At 43.7% G+C, this 24,506-nt stretch overlaps 11 protein-coding genes across 18 annotated transcripts; 2 read left to right on the forward strand and 9 right to left on the reverse strand.

The window, feature by feature from the left end:
* Positions 1–88: 88 nt before the first annotated feature.
* Positions 89–640, reverse strand: RB195_024959 (uncharacterized protein; the record flags this gene model as incomplete). Its single annotated transcript, XM_064212918.1, has 1 exon — positions 89–640. The coding sequence occupies one exon, from the start codon at positions 638–640 to the stop codon at positions 89–91; it is 552 nt and encodes a 183-aa protein (XP_064068799.1).
* Positions 641–738: 98 nt separating this feature from the next.
* RB195_024960 (uncharacterized protein) lies at positions 739–1,452 on the reverse strand (the record flags this gene model as incomplete). The annotated part of the gene is made up of 1 exon (XM_013452668.2): positions 739–1,452. The coding sequence occupies one exon, from the start codon at positions 1,450–1,452 to the stop codon at positions 739–741; it is 714 nt and encodes a 237-aa protein (XP_013308122.2).
* A 542-nt stretch (positions 1,453–1,994) lies between these two features.
* On the reverse strand, positions 1,995–2,837 carry RB195_024961 (uncharacterized protein; the record flags this gene model as incomplete). The annotated part of the gene is made up of 1 exon (XM_064212919.1): positions 1,995–2,837. The coding sequence occupies one exon, from the start codon at positions 2,835–2,837 to the stop codon at positions 1,995–1,997; it is 843 nt and encodes a 280-aa protein (XP_064068800.1).
* Positions 2,838–3,305: 468 nt separating this feature from the next.
* Positions 3,306–3,734, reverse strand: RB195_024962 (uncharacterized protein; the record flags this gene model as incomplete). The annotated part of the gene is made up of 1 exon (XM_064212920.1): positions 3,306–3,734. One exon carries the CDS (start codon positions 3,732–3,734, stop codon positions 3,306–3,308), a length of 429 nt encoding a protein of 142 aa, XP_064068801.1.
* An 89-nt stretch (positions 3,735–3,823) lies between these two features.
* On the reverse strand, positions 3,824–4,627 carry RB195_024963 (uncharacterized protein; the record flags this gene model as incomplete). Of its 3 annotated transcripts, XM_064212923.1 has the most annotated exons (2): positions 3,824–4,237; positions 4,322–4,627. In XM_064212923.1, the coding sequence occupies 2 exons, from the start codon at positions 4,625–4,627 to the stop codon at positions 3,824–3,826; spliced, it is 720 nt and encodes a 239-aa protein (XP_064068802.1). The 3 variants fall into 3 exon arrangements, with proteins under 3 accessions (XP_064068802.1, XP_064068803.1, XP_064068804.1); XM_064212921.1 differs by lacking the exon at positions 4,322–4,627 and having other exon boundaries at positions 3,824–4,105; XM_064212922.1 differs by lacking the exon at positions 3,824–4,237 and having other exon boundaries at positions 4,307–4,627.
* A 294-nt stretch (positions 4,628–4,921) lies between these two features.
* On the reverse strand, positions 4,922–5,737 carry RB195_024964 (uncharacterized protein; the record flags this gene model as incomplete). The annotated part of the gene is made up of 1 exon (XM_064212924.1): positions 4,922–5,737. The coding sequence occupies one exon, from the start codon at positions 5,735–5,737 to the stop codon at positions 4,922–4,924; it is 816 nt and encodes a 271-aa protein (XP_064068805.1).
* Positions 5,738–5,984: 247 nt separating this feature from the next.
* Positions 5,985–8,348, reverse strand: RB195_024965 (uncharacterized protein; the record flags this gene model as incomplete). 3 transcript variants are annotated; one of them, XM_064212926.1, is made up of 4 exons in its annotated part: positions 5,985–6,290; positions 6,345–6,480; positions 6,597–6,712; positions 7,082–8,005. In XM_064212926.1, the coding sequence occupies 4 exons, from the start codon at positions 8,003–8,005 to the stop codon at positions 5,985–5,987; spliced, it is 1,482 nt and encodes a 493-aa protein (XP_064068807.1). The 3 variants fall into 3 exon arrangements, with proteins under 3 accessions (XP_064068807.1, XP_064068806.1, XP_064068808.1); XM_064212925.1 differs by lacking the exons at positions 6,345–6,480; positions 6,597–6,712 and adding an exon at positions 8,107–8,348 and having other exon boundaries at positions 7,082–8,012; XM_064212927.1 differs by lacking the exons at positions 5,985–6,290; positions 6,345–6,480 and having other exon boundaries at positions 6,545–6,712.
* A 1,566-nt stretch (positions 8,349–9,914) lies between these two features.
* On the forward strand, positions 9,915–13,742 carry RB195_024966 (uncharacterized protein; the record flags this gene model as incomplete). 4 transcript variants are annotated; one of them, XM_064212931.1, is made up of 7 exons in its annotated part: positions 9,915–10,060; positions 10,118–10,270; positions 10,313–10,753; positions 10,802–10,915; positions 12,464–12,638; positions 12,714–13,220; positions 13,278–13,742. In XM_064212931.1, the coding sequence occupies 7 exons, from the start codon at positions 9,915–9,917 to the stop codon at positions 13,740–13,742; spliced, it is 2,001 nt and encodes a 666-aa protein (XP_064068809.1). The 4 variants fall into 4 exon arrangements, with proteins under 4 accessions (XP_064068809.1, XP_064068810.1, XP_064068811.1 ...); XM_064212929.1 differs by lacking the exons at positions 9,915–10,060; positions 10,118–10,270; positions 10,313–10,753; positions 13,278–13,742 and adding exons at positions 11,100–11,197; positions 11,469–11,525 and having other exon boundaries at positions 10,849–10,915; positions 12,464–12,640; positions 12,714–13,256; XM_064212928.1 differs by lacking the exons at positions 9,915–10,060; positions 10,118–10,270; positions 10,802–10,915; ... (1 more) ...; positions 12,714–13,220; positions 13,278–13,742 and having other exon boundaries at positions 10,335–10,778.
* A 926-nt stretch (positions 13,743–14,668) lies between these two features.
* RB195_024967 (uncharacterized protein) lies at positions 14,669–15,066 on the forward strand (the record flags this gene model as incomplete). The annotated part of the gene is made up of 2 exons (XM_064212932.1): positions 14,669–14,864; positions 14,930–15,066. 2 exons carry the CDS (start codon positions 14,669–14,671, stop codon positions 15,064–15,066), a joined length of 333 nt encoding a protein of 110 aa, XP_064068813.1.
* A 2,362-nt stretch (positions 15,067–17,428) lies between these two features.
* RB195_024968 (uncharacterized protein) lies at positions 17,429–17,891 on the reverse strand (the record flags this gene model as incomplete). The annotated part of the gene is made up of 2 exons (XM_064212933.1): positions 17,429–17,618; positions 17,791–17,891. 2 exons carry the CDS (start codon positions 17,889–17,891, stop codon positions 17,429–17,431), a joined length of 291 nt encoding a protein of 96 aa, XP_064068814.1.
* RB195_024969 (uncharacterized protein) lies at positions 17,819–18,085 on the reverse strand (the record flags this gene model as incomplete). The annotated part of the gene is made up of 1 exon (XM_064212934.1): positions 17,819–18,085. The coding sequence occupies one exon, from the start codon at positions 18,083–18,085 to the stop codon at positions 17,819–17,821; it is 267 nt and encodes an 88-aa protein (XP_064068815.1).
* Between the last annotated feature and the right edge of the window lie 6,421 nt (positions 18,086–24,506).

Genomic DNA, 24,506 nt, shown 5'->3' on the forward strand with positions numbered 1-24,506 from the left:
GTACAATACATAAAGCACATCGGATCAAAATAGATCACTAACATATCGTTCCATATTTGGGTCGATTTTATCGGCCTCTCCTGATGACTCATTCACGCGACGTCGACGGTCCCTCGCACTTTCTTCGCAGTCGTCTCAGCTCCTCCTTCGCGTTGACAAGGCGTTCACGCGCAAGGTGCCTTTTGTCAGGAACGTTGCACAGCGACCGATGGTGACCATTATCTCTCGGTCTCAAGGCAGCGAAAATGGTGTCCTTGACGCGAGTGCAGTACCAGCATTGCCGTTCTCGTAAGCGACACGGGACGTTCCTCGGGCAATCTCCGATGCAAAACGTACACCATCTTTTGGCGCGTGTGATGTCGAAGCGTTCATCGCCACTCCGAAACATGGGGCACGCGTCCGAAAAATGTTCTCCCTCGGCATCACAGAACGCGCATCTCATCGTTGTTTGAAGACCTGCACAGCGATCGCCGGGATCTGTAAACGGAAAATACTCCAGATCCCTTTCCATCTGAGTGATTTTGTCTCCCAACTGGCTAGCTCGATCGAAGACACTCGGATCGCGTGGTGAGTCATCATGCACTCGTCTCGTTTTGACTGGTTCGTCATCGTTTGATGGGTCCGCGACTTCGTTGACCATTCTGAACCAGTAATTTTCATCCTCTTCGTCTCGCAAGTGATCGTCTGCGGCCAAGTGCACCTTCTCTCCGCTGAGCGATCTTTGCGTTCGGCTTGAGTTTACTTTGACAGTGATCTATCATCTGGCGCTGCCGTCTCAACATTGTTGGATTCTTCCATTCTTTGTATCGTCTGTTTGAGCTGTTGCATCTCTTCCTTTTGAGCAGTCAGCATGTCTATGAGCACTTCCACCTGTTCGTTGGATCGTCCATCTAACTGATCGTGCAGTAACTCGAACTCTCTTTTCAGGACCGAGGAAACGCGATCCTCTACGCAAGCGTACTCGTCGTTTAGTGCTTTCTCCTGTCGGCCGAGGAAAGCTTCCATTTCTCTGATCTCCGCTTCCAAGAGCCTCTTCTGCCTGTTGATCAGCTCCAGAACTATGTCACTTCTCACGTCCAATTTGTGGTCCTTCATGAGCCAGTCTTGTCGGTCGAACCGCGACATTCGCCCCGTGAACGAGTGGTTCTCATAGACGAGATCCGTCAGAATGTAACGCGTGTCTAAGCGTAGGACTCTTTCCTTTGTCACTTCCGCTGTACGAAGGCATCTACTTGTAATGAGGATTTGCTCTCCTGATGGAGCCGACTGGAACGCGTTGTCGTTTTTGATATGATCCCATTGCAATGCGAGCGTCGACGCTATCCGCACTTGTTGGTGAACGGCATCAAGCACAAGTCGCAGTTCGGCTTCCAACTGACTCGAAGTAAGAGCTCGTACGCGGATTAACTCGGCCAGATGAGTGCTGTCGCCATAAATCTCGTCAGCGTTCATTCTGAAATAAAATGGAACGCGTTTGGATCTAGGTAACTCGTAACTTCTCATAAATAATAGTTTAGTTTTGATAGCGTGAGTATTTTCTCTGTTGGTCGGAACGAGCGAATGGTGGAATTTACTCGAAAGACAGTATCTAATGAAAGTTTTCGCTGATTTTGCTCGCAAGCAGACTTGCAAATCGAAAGGGGTAGCCAAAAAATAGTTGAAATAACTGCCGAAAAAATCGCAGTATTTGTCGAATAGCGAACCAGATGACCCTTAACCCACAGGTAGCGATGGTCATGTAGGTAACTCCTAATATGACTATAAGAGTTAGCACCGTAACAATTAGTGTCTTATACCAATGTACGAACACATCTGCTATGTGGAAGAAATCTGGCCATTGGATTTCGGAAATGGTGTTATCATGTCCTGTGAGCCAGGTAGGTAACATTGCGTGGGCGGTATGGATGAATTTCAAAATATCACCGAGCTCAAAATTCGTTAGCAATGTACCACACGAAACAGAACACCTGATATGAACTCGAGCTTGATTAAAATCAAATCGCAGTTCGGACTCTACTCCGTTTTCGTCGCATCTGATAGAGAAACTCGTTTGACCGCATACTACCTCTGCTTGTGTTGGCTTCGACGCTATACATGTTACGCGAGCTGAAGCACCTTTCGCACATTTGTAGCAACCGATCAGCACTGCTTACGGTACAGATTGCATCGTCAACGAGTAGTTCGGTGCTGAGATCGTCTTGAAAGGTCATTATTATCTCAGACGTAGCCATGGCTGGTACGCGTGCTTGAATTGTTCCATCTCGCTCCCGACGAAATGATAGTGAAGGTGTTACCACAGGTAGTCGGTATTGTAGATTTTGGAACCTTGCTGCGATATCCAAGCTCTTGCATTTGCAATTAGCCTTTGTCTCTGCAGAATAACATGTGCAGTTTTCAAATACATCGCACTGAAGTTCTTCTGCTGCTTTCGCAGTAGGACAATGTAGCGCAGGAGTGAAACTAGGCTCCCATAGTGCGGTGTTCACCCCATCTGTGATGAAAGGAATGTTAAGCAAAGTTATAGGTGGTATCGTTAAGGAACTTAGAGTGAACGCGAATGAATTCCATCTTACTGGTACATTTGGTTGCATCAGAGCTACCAATGATTCTGTTGTACCTCGTAACGCGTCCGTATGAGTGAATTTTACCTTTGTAGCTTCAGTCCATCTGCTGCAGCGAAGTACTTCATATATTTCTGGAGCGTTCGGCGTCAAATATATGCGATAAAAAAGACATCCTGAACTCCAGTAGAAACAGTCGCATCCAGGTCCTCCACATGATTCAACACATGCCGTGACTCCTGGATAGCGATTCCCCACTTCTAGTTCTGGAATCATACTCGAACTGTTGATAGCAGCATTTCGATCCAATGCATGATCCTGTGTGGGACATCGCTTGCTGTCGATGATAAGTGATATCGCGAGTGAAAGAAATGCTCTCCGGTTCACAAGTGAACAAGAGCAAATTCCATGCAGCTCGAATTTCGTGGATGGCAGTCCTGTTGTTCCTCAGTTTGAAACACGCCTCCTGTTTGAAGGGGTTTATTTTCAGGACCTCAGATAGTTGTACTTTGCAGACTGTCTTTTCGTTGGAACATATGGTAGAACGATGAGTAAATATGTTTACTTGTTGACATCCGCCTACTACAGCAGCCGCTGCCATCATAGCTACTGCCAGCAGTTCTGTCAGATCCGCGACATTCGCTCGTCTTCGCCTATTTCGACGACATTTCTCTAACATCGTGTGGATAACAAATCTGATGATGCGATAGAAGAAACTCGAGAGCACTCGAAATGGTTTTCCGATTACGAGCGGAAGATGTACAGGAACACATAGCAACCTGTTAGGACGAAATAGATGATGATTGCGGTGATCATTATTGCTCCTACAGGCCAGCATTCCGGATTGAATACCACTGCAGCACACATTGTGCAGTCGATGTTATCACAAAAAGGTGCCGGAGAGCGTATTGTCTCTATTGTCCTTACTGAGCCGTTCTCTTCAAACTTCCATTGGACCACATGTTCATGAAGAATGATTTGTGGAGGAAAGCGAATGGTATCATTGATACTCGGTTTTTCCACGGTCTTACAGAAGTCTTCGGCGCATATTTGGTATGGTAACCTTTGTGGTGAGACCAATTCAACTCCTCCTGCGATGCAGCAAATTTGCTGCTTACTTGAGTGGTCAAACTGAGCTGGTAATGCTAGCGAGCTCGAAGATAAAACGAACATTGCCAACAGTGTATAAAGCATTAGTGGAACATTCTTAACTCTTCCCACGTGATGTTCGCTGTAGGTCACTCGTTGTCTCGGACGAAGGTTTACCGTGAAGAAGACGTTCCTTCAGGTTCTTTCATAGTCCTACCTTCAATTGTTGTGGTGTTGTCTGACAGCTGCTTATCGACCTGGTTTAGTGTTGTTTCACCATCGCAGTTCGCAGAGCTGGAATCATCTTCCTTGTGTTCTTCTTTATGATCGTCTTCAAGTTCCAGGGGAACGAGTAGATTTATAGGTCGTCGTATCTTGCGATGGGAGGGCAGTATAACTACTGCCTCTCTAACTGTGCCGTCCGTAGTTTCCTTTAACTCGACAATCCGACCCATCTTCCAAGACTGTCGCGGTTGAAGGTTGTCGCATATCAGCACCAGCTTTCCTTTTTCGGGATGGTAGCTGCTTCCTCGCTGTTTTCCGACCTCACGTTGGTGTTTTTCACGCAGAGATGTTAGATACTGGGTCTGTCAAATATTCCAGAACTTCTCTGGTATTTCACACGAAGTTTTCAATGCACGAATAACGTGCATTTTTTATTGAAAAGCGACGCGTTTATCAGCTGGAAGGTATGTGGGATCTTCACCGTCTCCTTCTGCTGAGTTTAGTGGAAACGGAATTTCGAACTCGTTCTGCAAGAAATCGATTGAACGTAGTATTTGGTCCGCATTTGGTCCAGAGTCCACGTAGAAAAGCGGTCTCGTATTCAGCATTGCTTCTATTTCGATCACTGCAGTAGATAGTTCTTCATAGGAAGGTGTTTTCTTTCCGAGCGTCTTATAAAGTGCTAAAGATCCGTAGCGATGTCCAAGTGAATAAGTCTTGTGACCATGCAGGTAATGATGCAGCCATAACATCTTCCTGTTGTATCCGATGTAAGGTTGATGGTGAGTGGTCCAAAATAATCCTACCTACATGAGCAAATGGACGTGATCGCTGTACTCGACGCGAAGGCAGGTCCGGTTGTTCCGGATACTTGAAAGGAAGATTGTTGAATTTCTGACATGCTACGCAACGACGAATCACACTCTTTACTTGTGATCGTAGTTTTGGAATCCAATAATACTGTCGTATATTGGCCATGGTGTGATTCGTGCTCGGATGTCCCTTGGTATGGCAGTCCTCAATGGTCAGCTGGGATAACCAGGACTTTACCAGTACCTTACTCGCAATGGCCATCTCAGTACACTTATTGAATTGGAGTCGATGTTGAAACCAATGCGCAACAATCGTGAGAGCTTCATACGAGAGATTCTTGTGACATTCACTCGTTGGGCAAGAACTCGAATGAAGCAACAAACGTAAGCAACTATTCTTCTCACTACTGACATGTTTCTGATCGGCCTCCTATGGAATAAATCCTTGTCCCAACTAGGAGCAAGTGAAGTGGCGTTGGTAACGGAGGAGGTACTTATAGTGATGGGATCCAAATCATCTCCTATCGCTTTTTCAATAGTAACCGTCTTGTATGTCTTGTCCCAGGTTTCTGATGAGTTTCGTAGGAAAGATGGTCCATTCCACCAGAAATGGTTTGACAATGATTGCTTGTCGAGTCCTCTGGTTGCACAGTCAGCAGGATTCCATTCTGACGAAATATGACCGAATTGTATTTGGTATCCTGACTTCTCGAGAGAAGTCATGATTTTCCTAACTTCCGTGACACGATTTTTCACAAAGGGTCCGACGTCATGTCGTGGGGTAGACTTGATCCAGTTTAACGCGATTTCGGAATCCGACAGAATCAGTACGCGAGATATCGTCACAGTCGAAGAGAGCTGTGATATGACTGAGTTAGTCAGACGCATACCTAACGTCATCGCGTTGAGCTCAAGCTTCGGCACCGTCACCTTTGAATCTAGCGGAGGCAGTTTTCCTTTAGCCATCAGCAAGTTCACAGCGTTGTCCGAGCGCAGGTATACACACGCTGCCATTGCTTCAGAACTAGCATCCGGAAAAGTGATCAGCATCGTTGTGGAGAACTTTCGTGCAAGGAATCTCGGCATGGATTTTATCCATTTATGTCAGCGCAGATTTTTTCCCATTCTATCTGCTGGGGCTCCGGTAAGCGGTCGTCCCACTCGAACTGAGCTCTCCATAATGATTGAAGGAATAGCTTTGCTCTATGCAGAAAGGGGAGCATCCACTCCATGGGATCATATATCGACGTAATTGAACTCGCGACTCTCCTCTTCGTCACCTGTTCCTGAGCAGAGATTACAAACGAAGCCTGTATTTCTCATGTGTAGAATCCCATTTTATCCCTAGAACGTTCGGTGTTAATTCAGCTGACTTATCGTGACTCGCTATTGCAGACATGAGGTCCTGTTCATTTGAGACGAACTCTCGAATGTTCATGTTGAGAGCGTTAAACATCTCTTTAGTACGCGAATACACTTTGACGGCATCTTCTACCGTGTCGGCTGTTAGAAGAAGGTTATCGACATAGAGGTTTTCTTTGATTTCTTTGACTAGGATGCTGTCGTTCTCGTATTGGTCAAGGTGGTAGTGCGTTGTCGCTGCCTGAAAAAAAGGTGAAGAAAGCAGTCCAAACGTAACTCGAGTAAATCTAAGAACGAGAATGTTTTCTTGATCAGGTGGAGACTTGTGATCCCAAAGCCAAAGACAGCGAGTTGCATCTCGGTCTCTTTCCTGGAGCCGAACTTGCAGGAAGGCTTTTTCGACATCCAATATGATGGCAACTTTCCCGATTCTGAAGCGTAACATTAGACCATACAACTGTGGCAGGATTACTGGACCCCTATGAAGAGCGTCGTTCAAAGAGGGCAATCTCTGTAGTGAGCTGACGCGTCGAAAACAATTCTTAACTTTGTTGTTGTTTTGTGAGGAGTAAGAACTGCCTGGTGTGGAATGTAGTGGATGTGGTCACCGAGGGTTTTCCCTTCATCCTCGACTTCTTTAACGATATTCTGATGTAACTGCTCCTGGAATACTCCATTGTATTGTTCTAGCAGGTTTTCATCTTTTTGAAGAGAGTTCCACACGCTGACTAGTCTCCTACACGCGATAGCCTTGTTATCCGGTAAAGGGGTTGATAATTCCTTCCACGGAAAACGGACGTAATATCCATCGTCTCTTCTCTTCACAGTTTGTCTGAAATTGTCCCATACGCGTTTGTCTATCCCCGATTGCACACTCTTCTCAGATTCAGTGAACTTTTCTGTTCCAGTTGCTTCTAGCGACCAATATCGTGCCCACACCTCTTTTTCGTCCACAATGTCGGAGGAAGCGTCCGTGGATATAACATTTACTCGTGCGCTAGCGACCAACATTCAGTCCATCCCTTTACGTACCTGTTTTGGTGACAAACCTGGACAGTATTGAGTGCCGTTTGTAAATGGCCAGTGAGTAAATGTCCCAAACGGAAGTAAATGGAGACCTGATGGCAAAGTCAACTGAGATTGGTCTACGCGAATCAGAGACCAAAGTTGATCGCAGCCTAATAATATCAAAAGCTTAATGCGCAGTTGACGTTCACTGAGTCTTATAGGAAGATTCATCCTTCTGACGTATTCCAAGTCTTCCTTCAGTACTGGTGGAGGTACCAATGATTTCGTCAATATTCTATGCGTAAGCAATTGAAGAGAAATCGGATTCCTTTCTTCGTCCCATGTTTCCAGCGGTACCTTTCGGCAGAGCTCTTCTTGAATTTGCTCTGAGCCGAAGGTGTGTAACCGCAATGTAGTCTCCTCTAGCGTGGGCAGACCTAGCTCTTCCGCGAGTGAATTATCTATAAAGGAAAGCTCTGCTCCTGTATCAAGTAAAACCGCAACCTTCCTAAGTTTCTTAGACTTGGGATCCATTACGGTCAACTCTCCCGTCGGTAGGAATGTTCCAACGTTGTCTTGATCTTCCTGTGCAGACTGAAGTTCACAAATCGTAGTATCCTGGTCGTCTTGAGGAGCGTTAAGATGGTTGATCTTGGTGGTAGCTTTGACCTTCTGTAGATCTTTTGACGCGCTAGTTTTCTTTGCTGGGGGAGTTGAAGTTGGTCTCTGCTTAGCAAAAGATTGCTCATCCTGCGACGTTTTGAAGCAACATGATGTGTGATGAGCACCGTTACACGCGAAACACATCCTATTCTTACAACGAGACGTTGCATGCTGTGGAGATGCGCAGATAAGGCAAAGTTTATGCTCTCGGAGATATTGAGAACGTTGCTGCGGAGTCTTATACTTCGTGCACGCGGATGACTTATGAGATTCGTTGCAGTACATGCACCCACTGAAGAATTGCAACTTTTGCTTTTTCTCTACTCGCGGAGATGTTTGGCTTTGCTCCGCTTTTTTACGCGTGTAAAGCGCTACCATTTCCTCACTCGAAATGACATCTTCCAAAAATTTCAGACAGTGTGTCCATTGAGAAGGAAGCATCTGGAGTCATCGCATGTTTCTTCTCCAAAACTTTGCGTTGAAGTTGCTCTGGGAACTTTGACAGTACTTGCTTCTGGAGCCACTGACTGTCGACATGTTCACCTTTTTGACGCAACTGGGATACAATCACTTGCAATTCCTCGAAAAGGGTTCTCTGATCTCTAAGCGAAGTCGAACGCAAACTCATTCGATCGATTCTGTCGATAAGTCGGTTGACAAGCTCTTCAGAATTTCCATATTTGGCTTTTAAAAATTTGAGCGCCTTTTCATAGTTTTCTGGGCTTACTTGAAACTTGTTAACTGCAGCGTGCGCATCCCCTTTAAGCGCATTTAACAAGTAGTTGAACTTGAACAACTCAGGCAGAGGCTGAGAATGAATGTTGGCATCGAATAGAGACCAAAAATTATCCCACTCCCATATGTTACCGTTGAACGTGGGTACTGGTAAAGTGGGGAGCACAAACTTTCTTGTCCTTAACTCGGCGTCTAACGCGGACTCGAATGAACTATTTGCGGGCCTGCGTGCGTTTCCAATACTACAGGACAAAAAGGAACGCGAACGAGCTTCTATTGGAACGAGATAATCAAGTGCAGATGAAAGAACCTCTTCTACTTTTGTAGCATACTCGTCATAATCGTCATAGTTTTTTTTTAGACGGGTTCTTTAGAGAATCTACCAGCTTAGATCGCACCTATCGCTTCTTCTAGACGTCTGCGGCAGTCTTTATTGTACGCGAGCGATGAGTCATCTTCGCTAGCGGTCAGAGATTCAAGATCTTCCCCTTTAAAACGCGTAAGAGCTGTCTCAAGTTTTCTCGTGAAATGAGTCAGTAAGCGTTTATGTGAAGAAAGTTGTGCGGACATTACGAAGTAAGTTTCCAAGCGCGAACTCGAAAATATCTGCGATCAAGAAGATGTGACTGATGAAGTGAGGAGAACGCGACCTTGGAGTGAATTTTTGATGTGCAACTCAAAATGTCGGTCGCTGAGGAACACAATAGAGAGCACAGCAAATCTCAAAGCAAGCAAATCTTCAATACTTGAAAAAATGCTCACGGAAGTGACCTGAATCCGCCGATGGCTGGATGCACCATAACGCGATATCGGGGTTTGAACTCGAATGGGTAGCTTGCCCTTGACTAACACTTGCTAGCGCCACGCGGGTGTTACCTCAAACTTGGGTAATTAAACCTTTATATTTTTTCCATATATTAACGAAAAATAACGCGAGATTAAATGAAATGAGTGAACTAATTTAATGAAATAAACTAAGTGAGAAAAAAATGATTCAAAGCGAAAATGAGAGAAAACAACGCGATGCATGAGCTAGACGCGTGTTCTCTTATATGCCTTCGACATACAACATTTCCACAGATGTACGCGAGAGATAACAAGCGAATAACTGTAGAAATCAGTAAATCACATTTCTCACATTTCTATGCTCAAGAAAAAATCAAAGTACAATACATAAAGCACATCGGATCAAAATGGATCACTAAAATATCGTTCCATTTTTGGGTCGATTTTATCCACAGGGGTGGTGTCTACTTGACGTCTCAGTAGTACCGTCCTTTTGTAGTGGCTCTGATCACCGTCTCCTTCGTGCGAAAATACGACTTAGCCACACGATGGAAAAGAACATCTGCTATCGGCAACGAAGGAGAAAAGAAATCGTCTACGACGATTGCGTACTGGATGACTCCTTGTCCCAAGGTGACTGGCACTCGGGGAGGACCCAAACGTGCACTACGAAATGCTGCTCAGAGGATTACGAGCCTGTGCTGAGCGTGCCTTGAAGCCGCGCACCACAAACTCGGATCAAATTTCGAAGACCACCAAGGGATTGTTGGAAAGAAGAAGGGCTTTGAGGCTTGATCCCAATGCATCGCATATTGAGCGGTTAGTAGCAAACACTAGCTGCAGAAAAGCGTTGCAGGAGGATCTTTTGAAATACAGGCGGAAGAAGATTCTGGAAGCAGCACAAAGAAGAACGAGTCTGAAGAAGTGCTGCAGGTATCTCCGCAAATATAATATTCCGCTAACAGCCTTGCTGAGCGAAGACGGGACTCGCACGCCTTCTCGTCGTGAGATGGAAATCACTACGGAGAGGTTCTAGTCGAACCTTTTCCCTTCATCAACTCAATCATCAAGCAATCAACATCAATTCATCAAAATGAGAGCAGCATGGGCAGCATTCGCAGCCGTCAGGAAAGCTACGGACCAACTGACGGACCAAGATCTTCGTGCCCATCTGTTCGACTCGACAGTTCTTCCAGCGCTCTGTTACGCAGCGGAGACGTGGGCAGACACCGCTGCCACGTCTAGGAAGCTACTTACTACCCACAGAGTCCTTGAGAGATGTCTTCTGAAGTTTAACCAGCGCACACAACACCTAGCCGGTCTTCGCAGCTCCGATTTAAGAGGAATGTCCTGTCTTCACGATCCAGCGGAATATGTATCGAAAGCAAAACATGGATGGGCCGGTCGCATCATGAGAAGAATCGACGATAGATGGACTAAAAGAACGCTAGAGTGGATCCCAAGAGATGCTAAACGCCCTCGAGGGAGACGGCCAACGAGATGGGGTGACGTGTTCGCTAACGTATGGACCAGCTGAGAGCTCAGCTCATACGGTTCAAGGACCTCGTCAACATCACTCACGAAACTTGAGAACATCTTGGACGACAATGGCAAGGGAACGAAACGAGTGGAACGACGTGGGGCCCGCACGTCCAGTGAAGACGGGCCATCTAAGTAAGTATTTATTTCAAGAACATATCAGTCCGTAATAACCAGTACTGTTAGTTATGTGTTTAGGTTTATAACTCGGCGGATGTGGCATCCAACGTGCCAAAGTTCTTGCAGAAGCCGTTGGTAATCTACGATCTATATTATAATTGAGATCTTTCCTCGTAATGTCTGTTTTCATTACTTTTAGTACCCTGTAAAACGGCGTGCTCCGCTGGCACTACTGTAGCCGCAGTCCTCGCGTCAACCAATAATTTTGGTTGGTTCCTAGTCAATCACTGTGATTCTGTTGGTTTCTTGTTCTGATTTCTATTTCTAATTTCTTGCTTCGTTGGCTTTTTTATGTTTGTACTTACCGCAATTCGGAAGCAATACGATGTAACGTCGTTGTGGTCTTTTCTTTTCTCTTTTTTTCCACCTTCCCTCCCTTACTGATGAGCACAGGGGAAGTGTCACATTTTTGACAGTTTTTCGTTTAGCCTCAGTCTAAGGGTTACAGCGCGAAACTGAAGCTAAACGACCCATATTTTCTTTTTGTTCAAGCTTGTTTTTTTTTCAGGATTCAAATACACCTATTCCCTTCTTGACGGATGCGGTGCGACGTGCTGTTCCTCTCGTAAGTATTCATTCAAAGTTTTATCATCTTTAAAGTCACTGATATGTTGCGACTCTTTGTGCTATGCACATTGGGGGATATTTATTTTGTCCCCCCCCCCCCCTTCTCTCCTAATAATGCGACGAGAGGCTATTGAGTTAGTTTTTTCTTGGTCTGAGTCAGTTAAGAGACACGACGAAGAAACTATTTCGAGTTGAATTGACATCATGTAGCAAGCCAGTGTTCATAATTGTTTCACTCCTCTTAAGTTTTCGTTCAAAACTGTTAGGCCGTGTCGAGAAACAAAAACGTTTGTGCACAGACGTGTAGAAGAATCACAGATATTTGTCTAGTAATGTTTTTGATGCTTGTTGCTTCTGTAATGAAATGAGGTCTTGCCATTCCTTTAGGGAGGAGGACGTCACCGCAAACCTGTGGTTTGTCGAGTTAGTTCGCTGGATAGCTCTGCAAAGTTGTTGTAAGCGTTCCGTTTGCTTTCTGTACTATTACTATTCCGTTTTGTGTGTGTTTATTTGTGTTTTTCTGTTATACGTCTGTGTTATTTCACTACAGTTTACTATGTTATTAACTCGAGAAGTACACTGAAAGAACATTCCTACGATTACGAAGTTATTTTCACAGTCATGGTATTTAATATTACGACCGTCACTTCTACTACAACAACCACTACTATTTTACTATCACTGTTAATACTAATATTGGTGCTGCGACACCGAGGGCCGTGATACCAGGTAACTTGTTTCCATCCTTATGCATGTTCTCTTTGCATGAATTCTGAAATCCAACTCATCCAACCTGTGATTCTACGCATCTAACTCCTTTACTGCTCTGCTAGTTTTAGTCAACTCATAATTGTTATATTAGTCGTTTACTATTGCTAGACTTCTCGCCTTCTGAGAAAGTTACTTGGTTTTGCGCATATGATTGAAAATTTTCAGAACGACAAGACAAGCAACGTCGAACGACCTCGCACGGAAACATCGCAGGAGTCGACGGACAATCGGGCAACTGCCATCGAAACCACCTTTAACGAAACCGTGGATAACGAAACAGATCCCGGAACAGCGGCCCCCGACGACGCAGCAGAAAACGGAACATTTGAGCACCTCGCGGGTGTTTCTTAACCTTCGTTCTTTTCATTATGGGGTTGATGTTCTCTGAGTAATCATGAGTGTCATTGTTTTTTAGAGTTCGTCGCTGAGTGGGGAGGTGATTCAGCAGAGGTCGTCGTCATTAGCATGTCGTGGCCTCTGTGAGAAGGTCCGTAACCTCACAACTCAAACATTGAGAGCACGCCTGGTCTCACCGACAAGTCAGCACCAGACGTGGAAGCCGCTTCTTGACCAGAGATCTAGGGCTATTGTAAGAATAGTAAGGCGGTTCTTCCAGGGCCTTAAGGAGAATTTGGGAGTTGTCTGTCGCAGCACTGTTTTTGGGAAGGCTGATAAAGTGGCAGCCACGGCATGTGGAGTTTCACGATCCCCGGCAAATCGTTTGGACAAGGAGGAATCCGCACAAAGGAAGAGACGAAGTGGGACGGTGACTGCGAAGTCAAGAAGGGAGAAACTGCTTGAAAAGTATGAAGAAGAATGGGAAGGAATGCCCCGACGTCTCATCCACAGCAAGCTGAAGGAGGAGAAGGATGTGACCAGAGATGAAGTGCTCGAGGAAATGGGAGTGTTGTATCCTGACTTTGTCATGTCTCGTACAACACTTTATAATTTCCTTTGAGCGCTTGGTTTCTCCTATAAGGTGAACCAGGGTCAGCGCTACATCTTTGAGAAAGCTGACTTGGTGCGAAAGAGACAGCAGTATCTCCAAGCCATTGATGACGCACGTGCAAGAGGAGAATGTCTCGTATACATCGACGAGACATGGATATTTAAAGGTATGACGAAAATGCGAGGATGGAACGATAACAATATCCCACGTTTCCCATCAGTTGCAACGATAAAGGAGTTTTCATGCGGCAAAACAGCTGGAAAAGAGCGAGGGAAGCGTAGAATTGTCATTGGAGCAATGGCGCAAAATGGTATCGTTCCTAACTGCAGCAGGGTCTTCATTACTGGCTACCGCGATGCTCACGATGATTATCGTGATATGGATTCTGTGGTGTTTGAGGATTGGTTGCGGACATCTGCGCCGCATATGCAATCCTTTGCAAATGGTCGTCATGTTTCTCTAGTCATGGACAACGCCCCTATCACTCGCGAGTAACAGAACAGGTAAGATAAACACATAAATAAATAGTAACAGTAAATAGATAAATTTGAATCAGTTTATGTACAGCCGTAGGGGATTTGTGCAACGGAGATGGAAGGTTCTAGTTTTTTGTTCATTGTTTATTCAAAAGAAAACAAGTAGAAAAGAAAGGCTATTAATTAATAGCATCACCACTGATATAAAAAGACACTCCGGGCTGCCTCATTGGTATAAAAAGATATAAAGCGAATAAGCAAGGAACAAGGACAAGGGTGAGAAAGGACGTAGAAAAAAATTGATTACCCTCTGAACAACAGCAATATCAGGGAGTCCTCTTTCATACATGAAGAGGCTACCCAGGATAAGCTGCAGCAATAAGGAGGCGCAACTTCAAAAAAAAAAAAGGATGACAGAAATTACCTAGAACCGAGACTTACTTGCAAAGAACTGAAGAATGGTTGAACAGTAAACAAGAATAGGAAAGAAATGAAGGCCGTTCAGCGAGCTATAGGAAGAAAGAGGAACACAAAGATAAAAGAGGTGATAATTAATTAGAATCTAGAAGTGCGAACATCAGAGTGAATGTAAAAGAGATTGTCTATTCTAAATAAGAAATATAAAGAAAAGCAACGAAAAAGCTGAATAATTGTTAACTGCCTACCAGCACAACTGGCAACTCCTTCCCTTCTAGCCGTCTCCGCACACAGAATCGCCTCTCGACTGAACAAACAGACCTGCAACTTTTGGTTCGTCTTGGGATACATCGCATTCCAGATACCACTTGCGTCCTCAAAAAAAAAAAAAAAAGATCGCTGACTACTTGCGCTCCAAGGGTGTTGAGGTGGCAGATGACAGTACAAAAGCTGTACTCCTACAGGAGACATGGATTGTATCGTACTGAGATATAGTATTGAAATAAAGTTGTAAGCTTCCAGCTCGATATGTTCTTGAGCAGTCGAGGCGGCATAAATGCGGCTCGCAGATATGTCGTCGAAGAAATCTGCACAGAACTAGGAGTAGGAGTGCTGCGGTTACCACCGTATCACTGCTTTTTCAATCCTATAGAGCTCTGTTGGAGTAAATTGAAGCACCACCTCAAGAAGAATGGAAAACCATCAGATACACTCGAGATAGTAGGTTGTTTTATCATCTTTAGTATTTTCAATATCACCCTCACGACCTGAAATCATCGGCTACTTTAGATGAGGAACCGGACCCTGGAATGGATGAGTGCGGTGGACGCCGGCAAGTGCGAAGCATGATGCCGAGAGACAGTATGCCAAGAGCACGCTGCCCGGCAAAAGGAACTTGCGGATTCCTACAGGAATCAAATGACTGAAGAAGAGGGAGCGGCGTCAGCCACTGAAGATGACAGCGGAGATGAGATGTCCTCTATTTCAGAAGGGGATGCATACTCTACTGACGAATTCAGTGACGTGTCCATCTCCTCTCTTTCTTCAGTATCATTCATGGATACTCAGTAGTTTAGTGACACATCGGCATCGGCTTCATACGGAAGAATGACACTTAACACTTCCATTGTCAGTGAAAAAAAAGAAAGAAATTATAATAAAAAATAAGTAAATAATATAATAATAAACAAAAATAAATAATAAAACAGAAAAGGAGAGGAAGAAAGTTGCAAGTTGATTGCCTCAGAACTTCAACGATAAGTTGATAAGAGAAAGGAAATATGTGGGTCCATACCTAGATCAAAACCCTCTGAGAAAGATGTGAAACCTGAAAAGCGTCATACTTCCTGATGAAGTCGATGTAACCGTTGAACAATGCAGTGTCTCAGGATTCAATTCCAATCAATCACTCTTCATTTTCTAATGTTTTTTTGATAAGTCTATTCTATGCAGTAAACAGTGTTCCCAAATATGGTTGTTATTTCTTCATTACATCTATACTACAAACAGCAGTGTTTTATATTTACAGAAGTGACTAAACAAGAAGTCTACCGGATGCAAAAAAAAAAAAAAAAAAAAAAAAAAACGGAAAAGAAATTAACGTGGTACAAAGAGTACCGATAAACTCAATGACGACGCAGACGAGTTAATTTCAAGGTACAGAGCGAATCGTGCAAAAAAAGAACTACTTGGGTCTAGTCGACGGAAAATCCCACATAATAAGTTTTAAAATGGAGCTCTACATAAAAAATAGGTTATGCATGAAAAAAAAACTCACCGGAGTCTTATTCCGACAAAACCAAACGTTTAGACAAAGAAATTGAATGCAGGCAGACGATAAGCGGCATTAACAAGGTCAGAGTAGCGCAGAAAACCATACTAGGGTTGAAGCAGACGAAATAACGAGCGTCTGAAAAAATAACATCAATTTGAAAACTAAGAAAAAAATTGTGAATAAACAATTGCAAGAAAGACAGCACGTCAACATCAAATTGCCCATGAAATGAAGATAGACCAGTACACAGTAAGGGAACAAAATCAAACAAACAAAGAATAAAATAGAAAAAAAAAGATGAACTGTTTAGTTTCAGTTTCGCACTGTAACCCTTAGACTGAAGCCAGGTGAAAAGCTGCCAGAAAAAAGCCATTCCCCTGTGCTCATCAGTAAGGGAGGGAAAGCGAGGAAACAAAAAAAAAAAACATTAACATGGAAAGAGATGCAATTTCCAACCAAATTTTAAAAGCAAAACATGAAAAAACAACATAGCATAAAAACAATGCAAATACATTATAAACCTCTACAACAAAAGCAAAAACGACGAAGATAACCAAAACACCAAAAAAGAAACAGAAAAGATGAAAAAGAAAGAAACAAAAACAAAAACGAGTGAAACATGCAAGAACTTACGCTCAGAAGTTAATTGTGGCGCAACCTAGAACAGCGCAGATCACAAGAACAAAAGAAAATGCGTGCAACATAACAAAAATACAAAAAAAAAGAAACAAAAGGAACAAAAAGATTAGGAGAAACGCAAAAAGTATGGGGACGAACAAAAAAATGCGGCCTATATCGATCCGGATGACGTCACGTCACGTCACTTGGCAAATTGCCGGAAAACGCCGTTCGCGGGGCGCTGCGAGCAGCTAAAAGCCCCGTTGCTCCAGCCGCGACCGCTCGTGCGACTGCACTCATGTTTCATGTTGTATTGGCCCTACTATATTTGATTGCAGGTACGGGTAAGTTGTGGACAATGGCCTCGGACAGTTGTCGGTATAATCGATTTTTCGCAACACGCAGTAGAAACGTTACATTGATGGTAGAAACCAGCGAGAGTTTTACACACTTTGATCACGATCTCTACATATAAGGAAGGACTTCCGCACTTCTCAGACTTTTTGAGATAATCCATGGAATTGTTTCGTGATTTGGTTGCTGGATGTTTCCTTAAACCACACATTGCTTTCTCACATAGTATTTGTACAAAGGAGTGTTGTAGTCGACTATACCAATCCTGTTGAATGAGCAGTGACTCTTGGGACCTTGGCCTGTATCGATCCAAAGAATAGGTGGTTCAGTTGAAGGTTTATTGCCACGGACAGACGACCACATGTTAGCAACGAAGGCAAAGCTATATTTTGTTCGTATCAAACAAAAGTTACAACAAACGTGCCACATCCATAAACTATTTGAGTTGCAGTGAAGTCACGATTTGCGGCCATAATCGTTAATTGCGTAGCGAGGAGAGACAGAAAACACGCATAGAACTCAATTTTGCACATACGAACAATTTAATGGTCAGTTATGCTTTGCCGCTGTAGTTCTGTTGGCTTTCTCCTTTTTCTTGGTGGGTGGCTTGGTGGCATTATGAAGTGGTCCAGTGTGTGGTTGTTGATAGTGGGGGTGGTGGTGGCTGGCTGACGATAACGTTGGTTAGTGGCGTTGTTGGCTTTGGCTGACTGGCGGTGGCGTTGATTGGGACTGTTGACGTTGATGTTGGTATTCTAATTTTTGGGGATCGCTCCGCATGCGGCTGTCCCCGCATGTTGTGATAAATAGGAAATTGTGGTAGAAAAAGTATATGAAGTATAAAAGTGGAAGAAAATTGAAAATTAAAGTAGGAATGAAGAGGAAAAAATGGCACAATTCCCACCTTTTACCTCGCAGTCGCCACCGTGCACCTATTTCAGATAACATAGACCCAACTTGGTGGTCTGCAGTGGCCTCGCCACTTGATCGCGATATTTTGAACATCTTCGGAAGTTATGTTCATCGCAATTGTCCTCCACAACATAGAAGGCGCAGTTCGACTTCGACGATGTGCGCTCCAGGAGAATATTGCAGGACTTCTTAGAAGCGTTCAGCCTATAAAGTAGACGGTGCAGCACAGCACAATATCGCATCTGTTGAGGTCGTCCAGAGCATCGCATATCGGCAGAAGATGACATTATCTGATTACTTGTTATGCTTTCCACCACTATTTATGCATGCTAGGAGGCCTGCTTATCTTAGACCGCCCTCAACGGATGGCCAGGATAAAATACAATTTTTCCATTACAACATTTGCGGCACCTTCGACCTTTTTTATCTACTTTTGCGCGGTTTAAGTCGGCTGTAGTATTTTCTTTGGCTGGTAGCCCACAAGCAGGTGGCTCGAGAGGATCAAAGAATGGACAACAGTGGCAACTGTTAGATCGGTTAGCCAGTTCAATTTCGGTCGTTCGTGACTGATTATCAGCCTACCGAAGGATCAGTTGACGGCTGATCGGCTATTTGCGCAGCAGAAGAGTGATGGGAGCAATATTTTGAAGGGATAAGTTGCACATTTTGTCAAATAGAATATTGGATATTAGAGAATAGATCCGGCACATAGATTAACGCTGTGAGGATCACTGTTGATCTTAATGCTTCAACCGTTAATTCCAATGCTTCGCCATTGACCATGGGAGCTACGTCAGGTACACTTCAGTCTGAAAACAATTGGTTGACATAGTGGTCAGTTTCATCAGGGACAGCCATGTTGAGGGCAGTCTGATAGCTTAACACCCCTTTGATATCGATGTTTACTGAATAGTCCGTTGTGCAACGGCATGATCGAAGGCTAGCAATGTCGTCTCATCATCATTCATTGGCCCACAACGAATGGTAAATTCCAATGTTTTGCAAACAACTGTGAACTTGATTTCCACTTGTGAGTGATACATTTTGATTAGTTTAGTTCCGTGTTTACAGTTGTAACAACCTGCGAGGATAGATGGCTGGACATCGCACTTTTTCTCAGTCACGATTTCTGACGTCTTCACCGATATTTTGGAATCTAGTGTGAGTACACACTCCAGTCCTCAGTTATAGCTACCACATTGCCTCCTTCCATTGTGAGGTTATAAGAGGGTGTTTCTATTGGTATCGGTGCGGAGTTTCTAAGTTGACTCAAAGATTCTTCTGGACATCGACATCTATGGGCGTTCTTATAGTGACATCTTGTACGATTCGGTAAGTAGAGAGCTGAGTTTGTGCTTGGGCATCGATACATTCTATTAGCAAAGGTTGCGTTTTAGGAGGTTACATACCGTTGATTGATCACTCCAATCTTCGGCATTTGTAAAGATATCACTGTTATGTGAACTCTTTCGACGATTTCCGTTAAATATGGTCTCATTGACAAACCTGTCTTCGTGCGCTATTTTTTCTGAGCAGATTGAGATCAAGATTGTTATCCTTATTCTGACTAACATTTCGGCGTCATTGCCTTCTTCAGAGCCTGAAAAATCGAGAACATGTGTAGTCTACCTCCTTAAACGCTTCGTCATCCTACAACTTATGACTGCAAACAGATCACTCAGTGGCAACGTCAGGGAAGAAGACCAAAATAGTGCCCACCTTGATACCCATAAAACCGTTGTATTCGCGAACTAGTGGTTGTTGGAGTTGCGCCGCTAACAGTAACTAATAATGATGCCCTTTGCATCTGATCACTTGGGTCAAAACCTCATTCTAGCCTAAACCACCGACACTTGAACGACGCACTGGAAAATGGACCCTTCCAACCTTGTGTATCACTCATAGGTTCTTTTTTTTTCTGAGAACGCGCTATCAGTTTTGGACTTGGGCCTCAGTTTCGCTCCATCTTAATCAATACGCCCCGTGATGTAGCGCAAGATTATAGGCAACCTGGAATTGGTTCATGAACGTCTGGAATTGAGAGCTAAAGGGGAACAGCAAACCGGAGTACATGAAAACTCTAGAGTTGAAGTTTTTCCCTCTATTACTTTCCCTGCACTATTTTACAGGCCAAAGGAAGCAAATTCAATGTTAGATATAAAGTTTCGCTTATTTGCTACGTCAGGTTTTTCAATTCTCTCCCGATACTCGCACAAACACCCTTTTGAGAGTCTAACAGGCACGCAGCGGAAGGGTTTGGACGAGCTACGTGACATTTGCTATCGGGGTAAAATCAAGATTTCTCTCAGTGATAAAGGAGAATTTGTTATGGCATGACGTGAACTAGACATGGGAAAAGGATATCGTCAGTGATACTGCCTGCGATGAGCCTAATGGGTTGATAGTTTGACTTTACGAGCTCGTCTAGGTGTTCTTTGATTCGGATGTACAATTGCTCTTCCTGTTTCGCCAGTGTATTCACATAGCTGACATGTGATCAAATAGATGACTCCCGATACCTCGCAATTCTCTTGCCTTCCACTCCGATAAACGAGACAAACGACACAGTTTAGTGTCTCACAAAGCCTGTCATAGGCAGGACTGCGTATTAGCTGCCTCTTCAAGTTTGCAGGTGGTATGCTCACTACTCTTATTAGACTGAGAAGTGTAGTTAACCACGTTCATGGAGGCGATGCGCTCTTGAGCCTCAGATGAAACCGCGACAGCTGTCTTAAACATATTTTCGACGACTAATTTTTTGGTTTTCCAGGGATGCGCCAAATGATAAGGAAATGAGAATGTTCTTATAGCTCGGTTGTCAGTACCACTTTGTTTTACAATTTCCGCCGTACAATTGAACCTGGACATTGAGAAACGTCAGCCAATCGTCCTTAGGTTTTCCCCTCATAGACATTATGCAATGGTACTGTTTATTTATGAGATTGAAGCAGGTGTACATTTCGGCTTGCGTTGGAAATATAAAGTGACAGCCATCTATTGTATATCGGGTTTGCAAAAGATGTTTTCGTTCTAGTAGCAGTATTTCCATTTTGGACATGAGAGCAACGGCTGATGTAGGAGCAAATCTTTGTCTCCTGCCCAAACCTCTAATCTGCCCGTAGTATTACCCAGACCAACGAAATGTGGAATATCGCAGACATTTACTCGACGGAGTCACTGTTTGTTGTAGCGCGAACCCGCACATATTAAGAAATTTCTGGTGTTCGAGGAGAAGCTCTGATGTTGCTTGCAGAGCTGCATCAGTGTAAAGCGAAGTGACATCGAAGGACTCGATGACACAATCTCTATCGAGGCGCGCTTTGTGAAAGTGGTCTACGAACATGTTTGTGTTAGAGAGATGAGCGGAAGGCATTGGAGTAGCTGACTGAAAACAGTGTTAAGAAGCAAGGATATTCTGTCGTTGAGACCTCCAGTATTGCCTATGATAGGCCTAAACTTGAATCCCCTGGGTTATTTAAACTAAGTTCGGCAGCAGAGAGCATGTGGACCTTGATAGGGACATAAAGAACTGGACAGGTCTTTACATCGTTACATATGATAAGGCGTTATCTAGAAGCGTTGTCTTGCGATTGAAATAGTGTGCTTTTTGCCGCAATGACCACTTTTGACGTGGATTTCCTGCACGATTAGTCTGGATAATTCTGAATCTTCTGTGATGTAAACAGGTGTCTTTGTGTCCACGAATAATCAGTTTATCATGAAATCGTTGTTTTGAGGCGTCAATATTAACGATTCTGCGTTCGTGATTAATTAGAAGGAGTTCAGCGTTGACCATATCAGATGCGGCGATTTCAAACATGTTGTCGAATTTGTGTACTTTTGATGCCTTTATCGGTGACAAACCATTTCGATTGACTTCGACAACTCAATTTTTCACTGTTTTTCCAACCTTTGCTAGCACACGTAGGAAATTGTCGATTCTCGACAGCGCTCAAGATCAGTAAGCTGTTTCTGCTGCTTGTTTTTCTGGGGTGCTTACTTTGAATGTAGTACTAGCCATTGACTCTGCCCCGTCGTTCTCATGAACGTCAGATGTGTTTACTGATTTGATAGGCCACTCGCCATAGTGGCTTTTCAGCCAGCGTAGTCCTTTGACCCAGTTGTGGTCGATTAATTTATTGTGGTGTTAGACCTCTGGTTCCTGCGTCAGCTGGATTGTTTTCGGTATTTGCTGTTAATACTGAGTATGTTTGATTTGATTCTGATTTGTGACAAAAATAGGGACCTTCTCAGAAGATTTGATGCAGTACATCACGATATCACTGTCCGATATTATGTACTGGCGTTTACTTCTTCAATTTTTCCCTGGACAGCTGATAACATGCTGTACCCTAATCTAGCTGCTACAAAGATTCCGAGCAACTTTAATTTTGGAATAGTCTGATGGGACATTTAGTCGTGTCATTCCACTAATTAGTCAGAATCTGAGCCAGAGGGAACAGCCAAAGACGCTTTTTGGTCACTTACTATGGATGATATCTGGGAAATAACATCGTTGATAGATCTACTTCTTTCCATAGTTTGTAGCATACGTCATATGTCTTTTCATCGAGTGGAACTTTCCAGTTCATCTCTCAAACGAAGATTTATTGCAGCATGGATTAGTTTAACCAAGAGGTTCCCTGTGAGACCTAATGGATCATAAGCTGGATTAATTTGGCTCACGATACTTCTAGTAGTAAAAATTGTATTGTAGGGAAACTTTGTTCTCACAATGTTCTTCAAAATTGTCTGTGATAGCATTGCAATCGACTCCTGGTATTTCCATTGTTTCAGATTCGAGTTTGCCTCGAGTTTACTTCTTCAGAGTTTGAGATGTATAGATTAGATTCGACACGTAGATTCATGTCGAAGTTGCTGAAACGTAGTTTTGATTCTTTGTATTTTCTCACAGCTTCATGTACTGACTCTGCTTGCAAAAGTGCATTATCCACATACAGAATCTTTTTAGCAATTTCTGCGGATTGTCCCGAGTTTTAATATTCCAAGTAGGATTAGTAATGTTTAGTGTACTCGAAGAAGGTGTTACGCCAAAAGGCAACCTTCTAAATCTATACTCGACGATGTTCTCTTTTGTTGGTGGACAATTAACATTCCAAAGCCACAAGGATCTGCATAAATCGTTGTCTGCGTCTATTAATAGGATTTATGTGAACCCAGACTCAACAACACACATTAAAGGCATCACCCCACGAATCTGAGGTGGTACGGATTTCAGGAGGAGTATTCGTATACAGAATCGTAGATTATGGGGAGAAGGGTGATTCCGTCCATTTCTTCCTGATTGCCGCAAAAAACGGCCCGGAAGATGCGGTGCGTGCACACGGCTGACGCGCTCCAGTCAAACTCCTCGTAGAAAATAGTGCGCCGGAACGCTCGAAGCCGTATCTTCCGGGCCGTTTTCTACAGCAGTTAGGAAGAAATGAACGGAATCACCCTTCTCTCAATAATCTACGATCCCGTATACGAATACTCCACCGGAAGTCCCTCCCACTCCAGATTCGTGGGGTGATGCCTTTAACTAGGAGGCTAATGACAGTCGATAATTGCACACACCGCCCACCAACCCAACCAGCCGTGTCTGCAGCTCTTCGGGTGCTTTTTTGGAGGAGGAGGGGGGTCTAGGTGGTCCTACGCGGTCGTAGAGGCTTCCTAACTGGTAGAGCGGCAGCCGTAATTACCCGGTGCTGCAAGCAAGTCAGTGGGGTTCGGCAATTTTCGCGGGCACCTCTTCTTCGGCACCCCTTTTCGTGGCAGACCCTCTTTTTGTTTGGTTGATTTTCTTTTCCAAAACTTCGCTTGTGGATGATATGATACTGGTCGGGGTGGGGGGGGGGGGGGGGGGGCGAGCGTTTAAAAGAGCGTTAGAATTGTTTTTTTGGACAGCGATAATAGGTGCCTCTTTCCAACTGTTTTTAACTTCACCGAAGATAACCGACGTTTCAAAAATATGAGCAAGAGGAAGACAATACAATATATCAGCGCATTTTCGATAAACGACTTGGGGATACCATTATAAAGGCACAAAAGGGAAGAATTCATACGTTTTAGAACGGCAAGTGCTTCACTTTGATAGGTGATGAAGTCGAAAGACATTTCGACCTTATCATCTATATGAGAGCAACGTGAATGACAGAAGAAACGAAAGCAATGAAACTGAAGGAAAACTATCTCTCATATTTAGTGAGTGACCAGAGGCAAAAGAAAATCAGCAAATACATTAGCTTTTTCAGGATAGAATTTGATCATATTTCCGTTGTTGCTCCTCGAGATGTGTAGTTTTTGTACCTGTTAATTCTTTCCGCAAAAAAAAAGAAACTTTTTCATATTTGCTTTTGCTCGCAATATGCAAAGTATTTCTTCGTGTGATATTCAAGATCACAGATTGTTTCACAGGCAGTGGAAGTAGAAGTAGAGTTGTTTAAAGCGACTTTTTTGATTGAATAGATTTCGAATATGTGGAGGATAAGATCACTTAGAGTCTACCCTTATTAAACGTTAACGCAACAAATTACCCGAGATGTCATACGTCACCCACCGAAAACGACGATACATTTGTGCAACTGAGAGATCTAACTTTTCGTTGTCGAAAATTTTTAGCAAGTCTACAAAAGCGAGATTTTTTTCGTTACTCGGGCTAGTTTACACGGGTGAAATTTGGCAACGGCAAATATAGAAATACTTGTG

This window comes from Necator americanus, chromosome X, assembly GCF_031761385.1.
Source record: "Necator americanus strain Aroian chromosome X, whole genome shotgun sequence".
NCBI classification, from domain to species: Eukaryota; Metazoa; Nematoda; class Chromadorea; order Rhabditida; family Ancylostomatidae; genus Necator; species Necator americanus.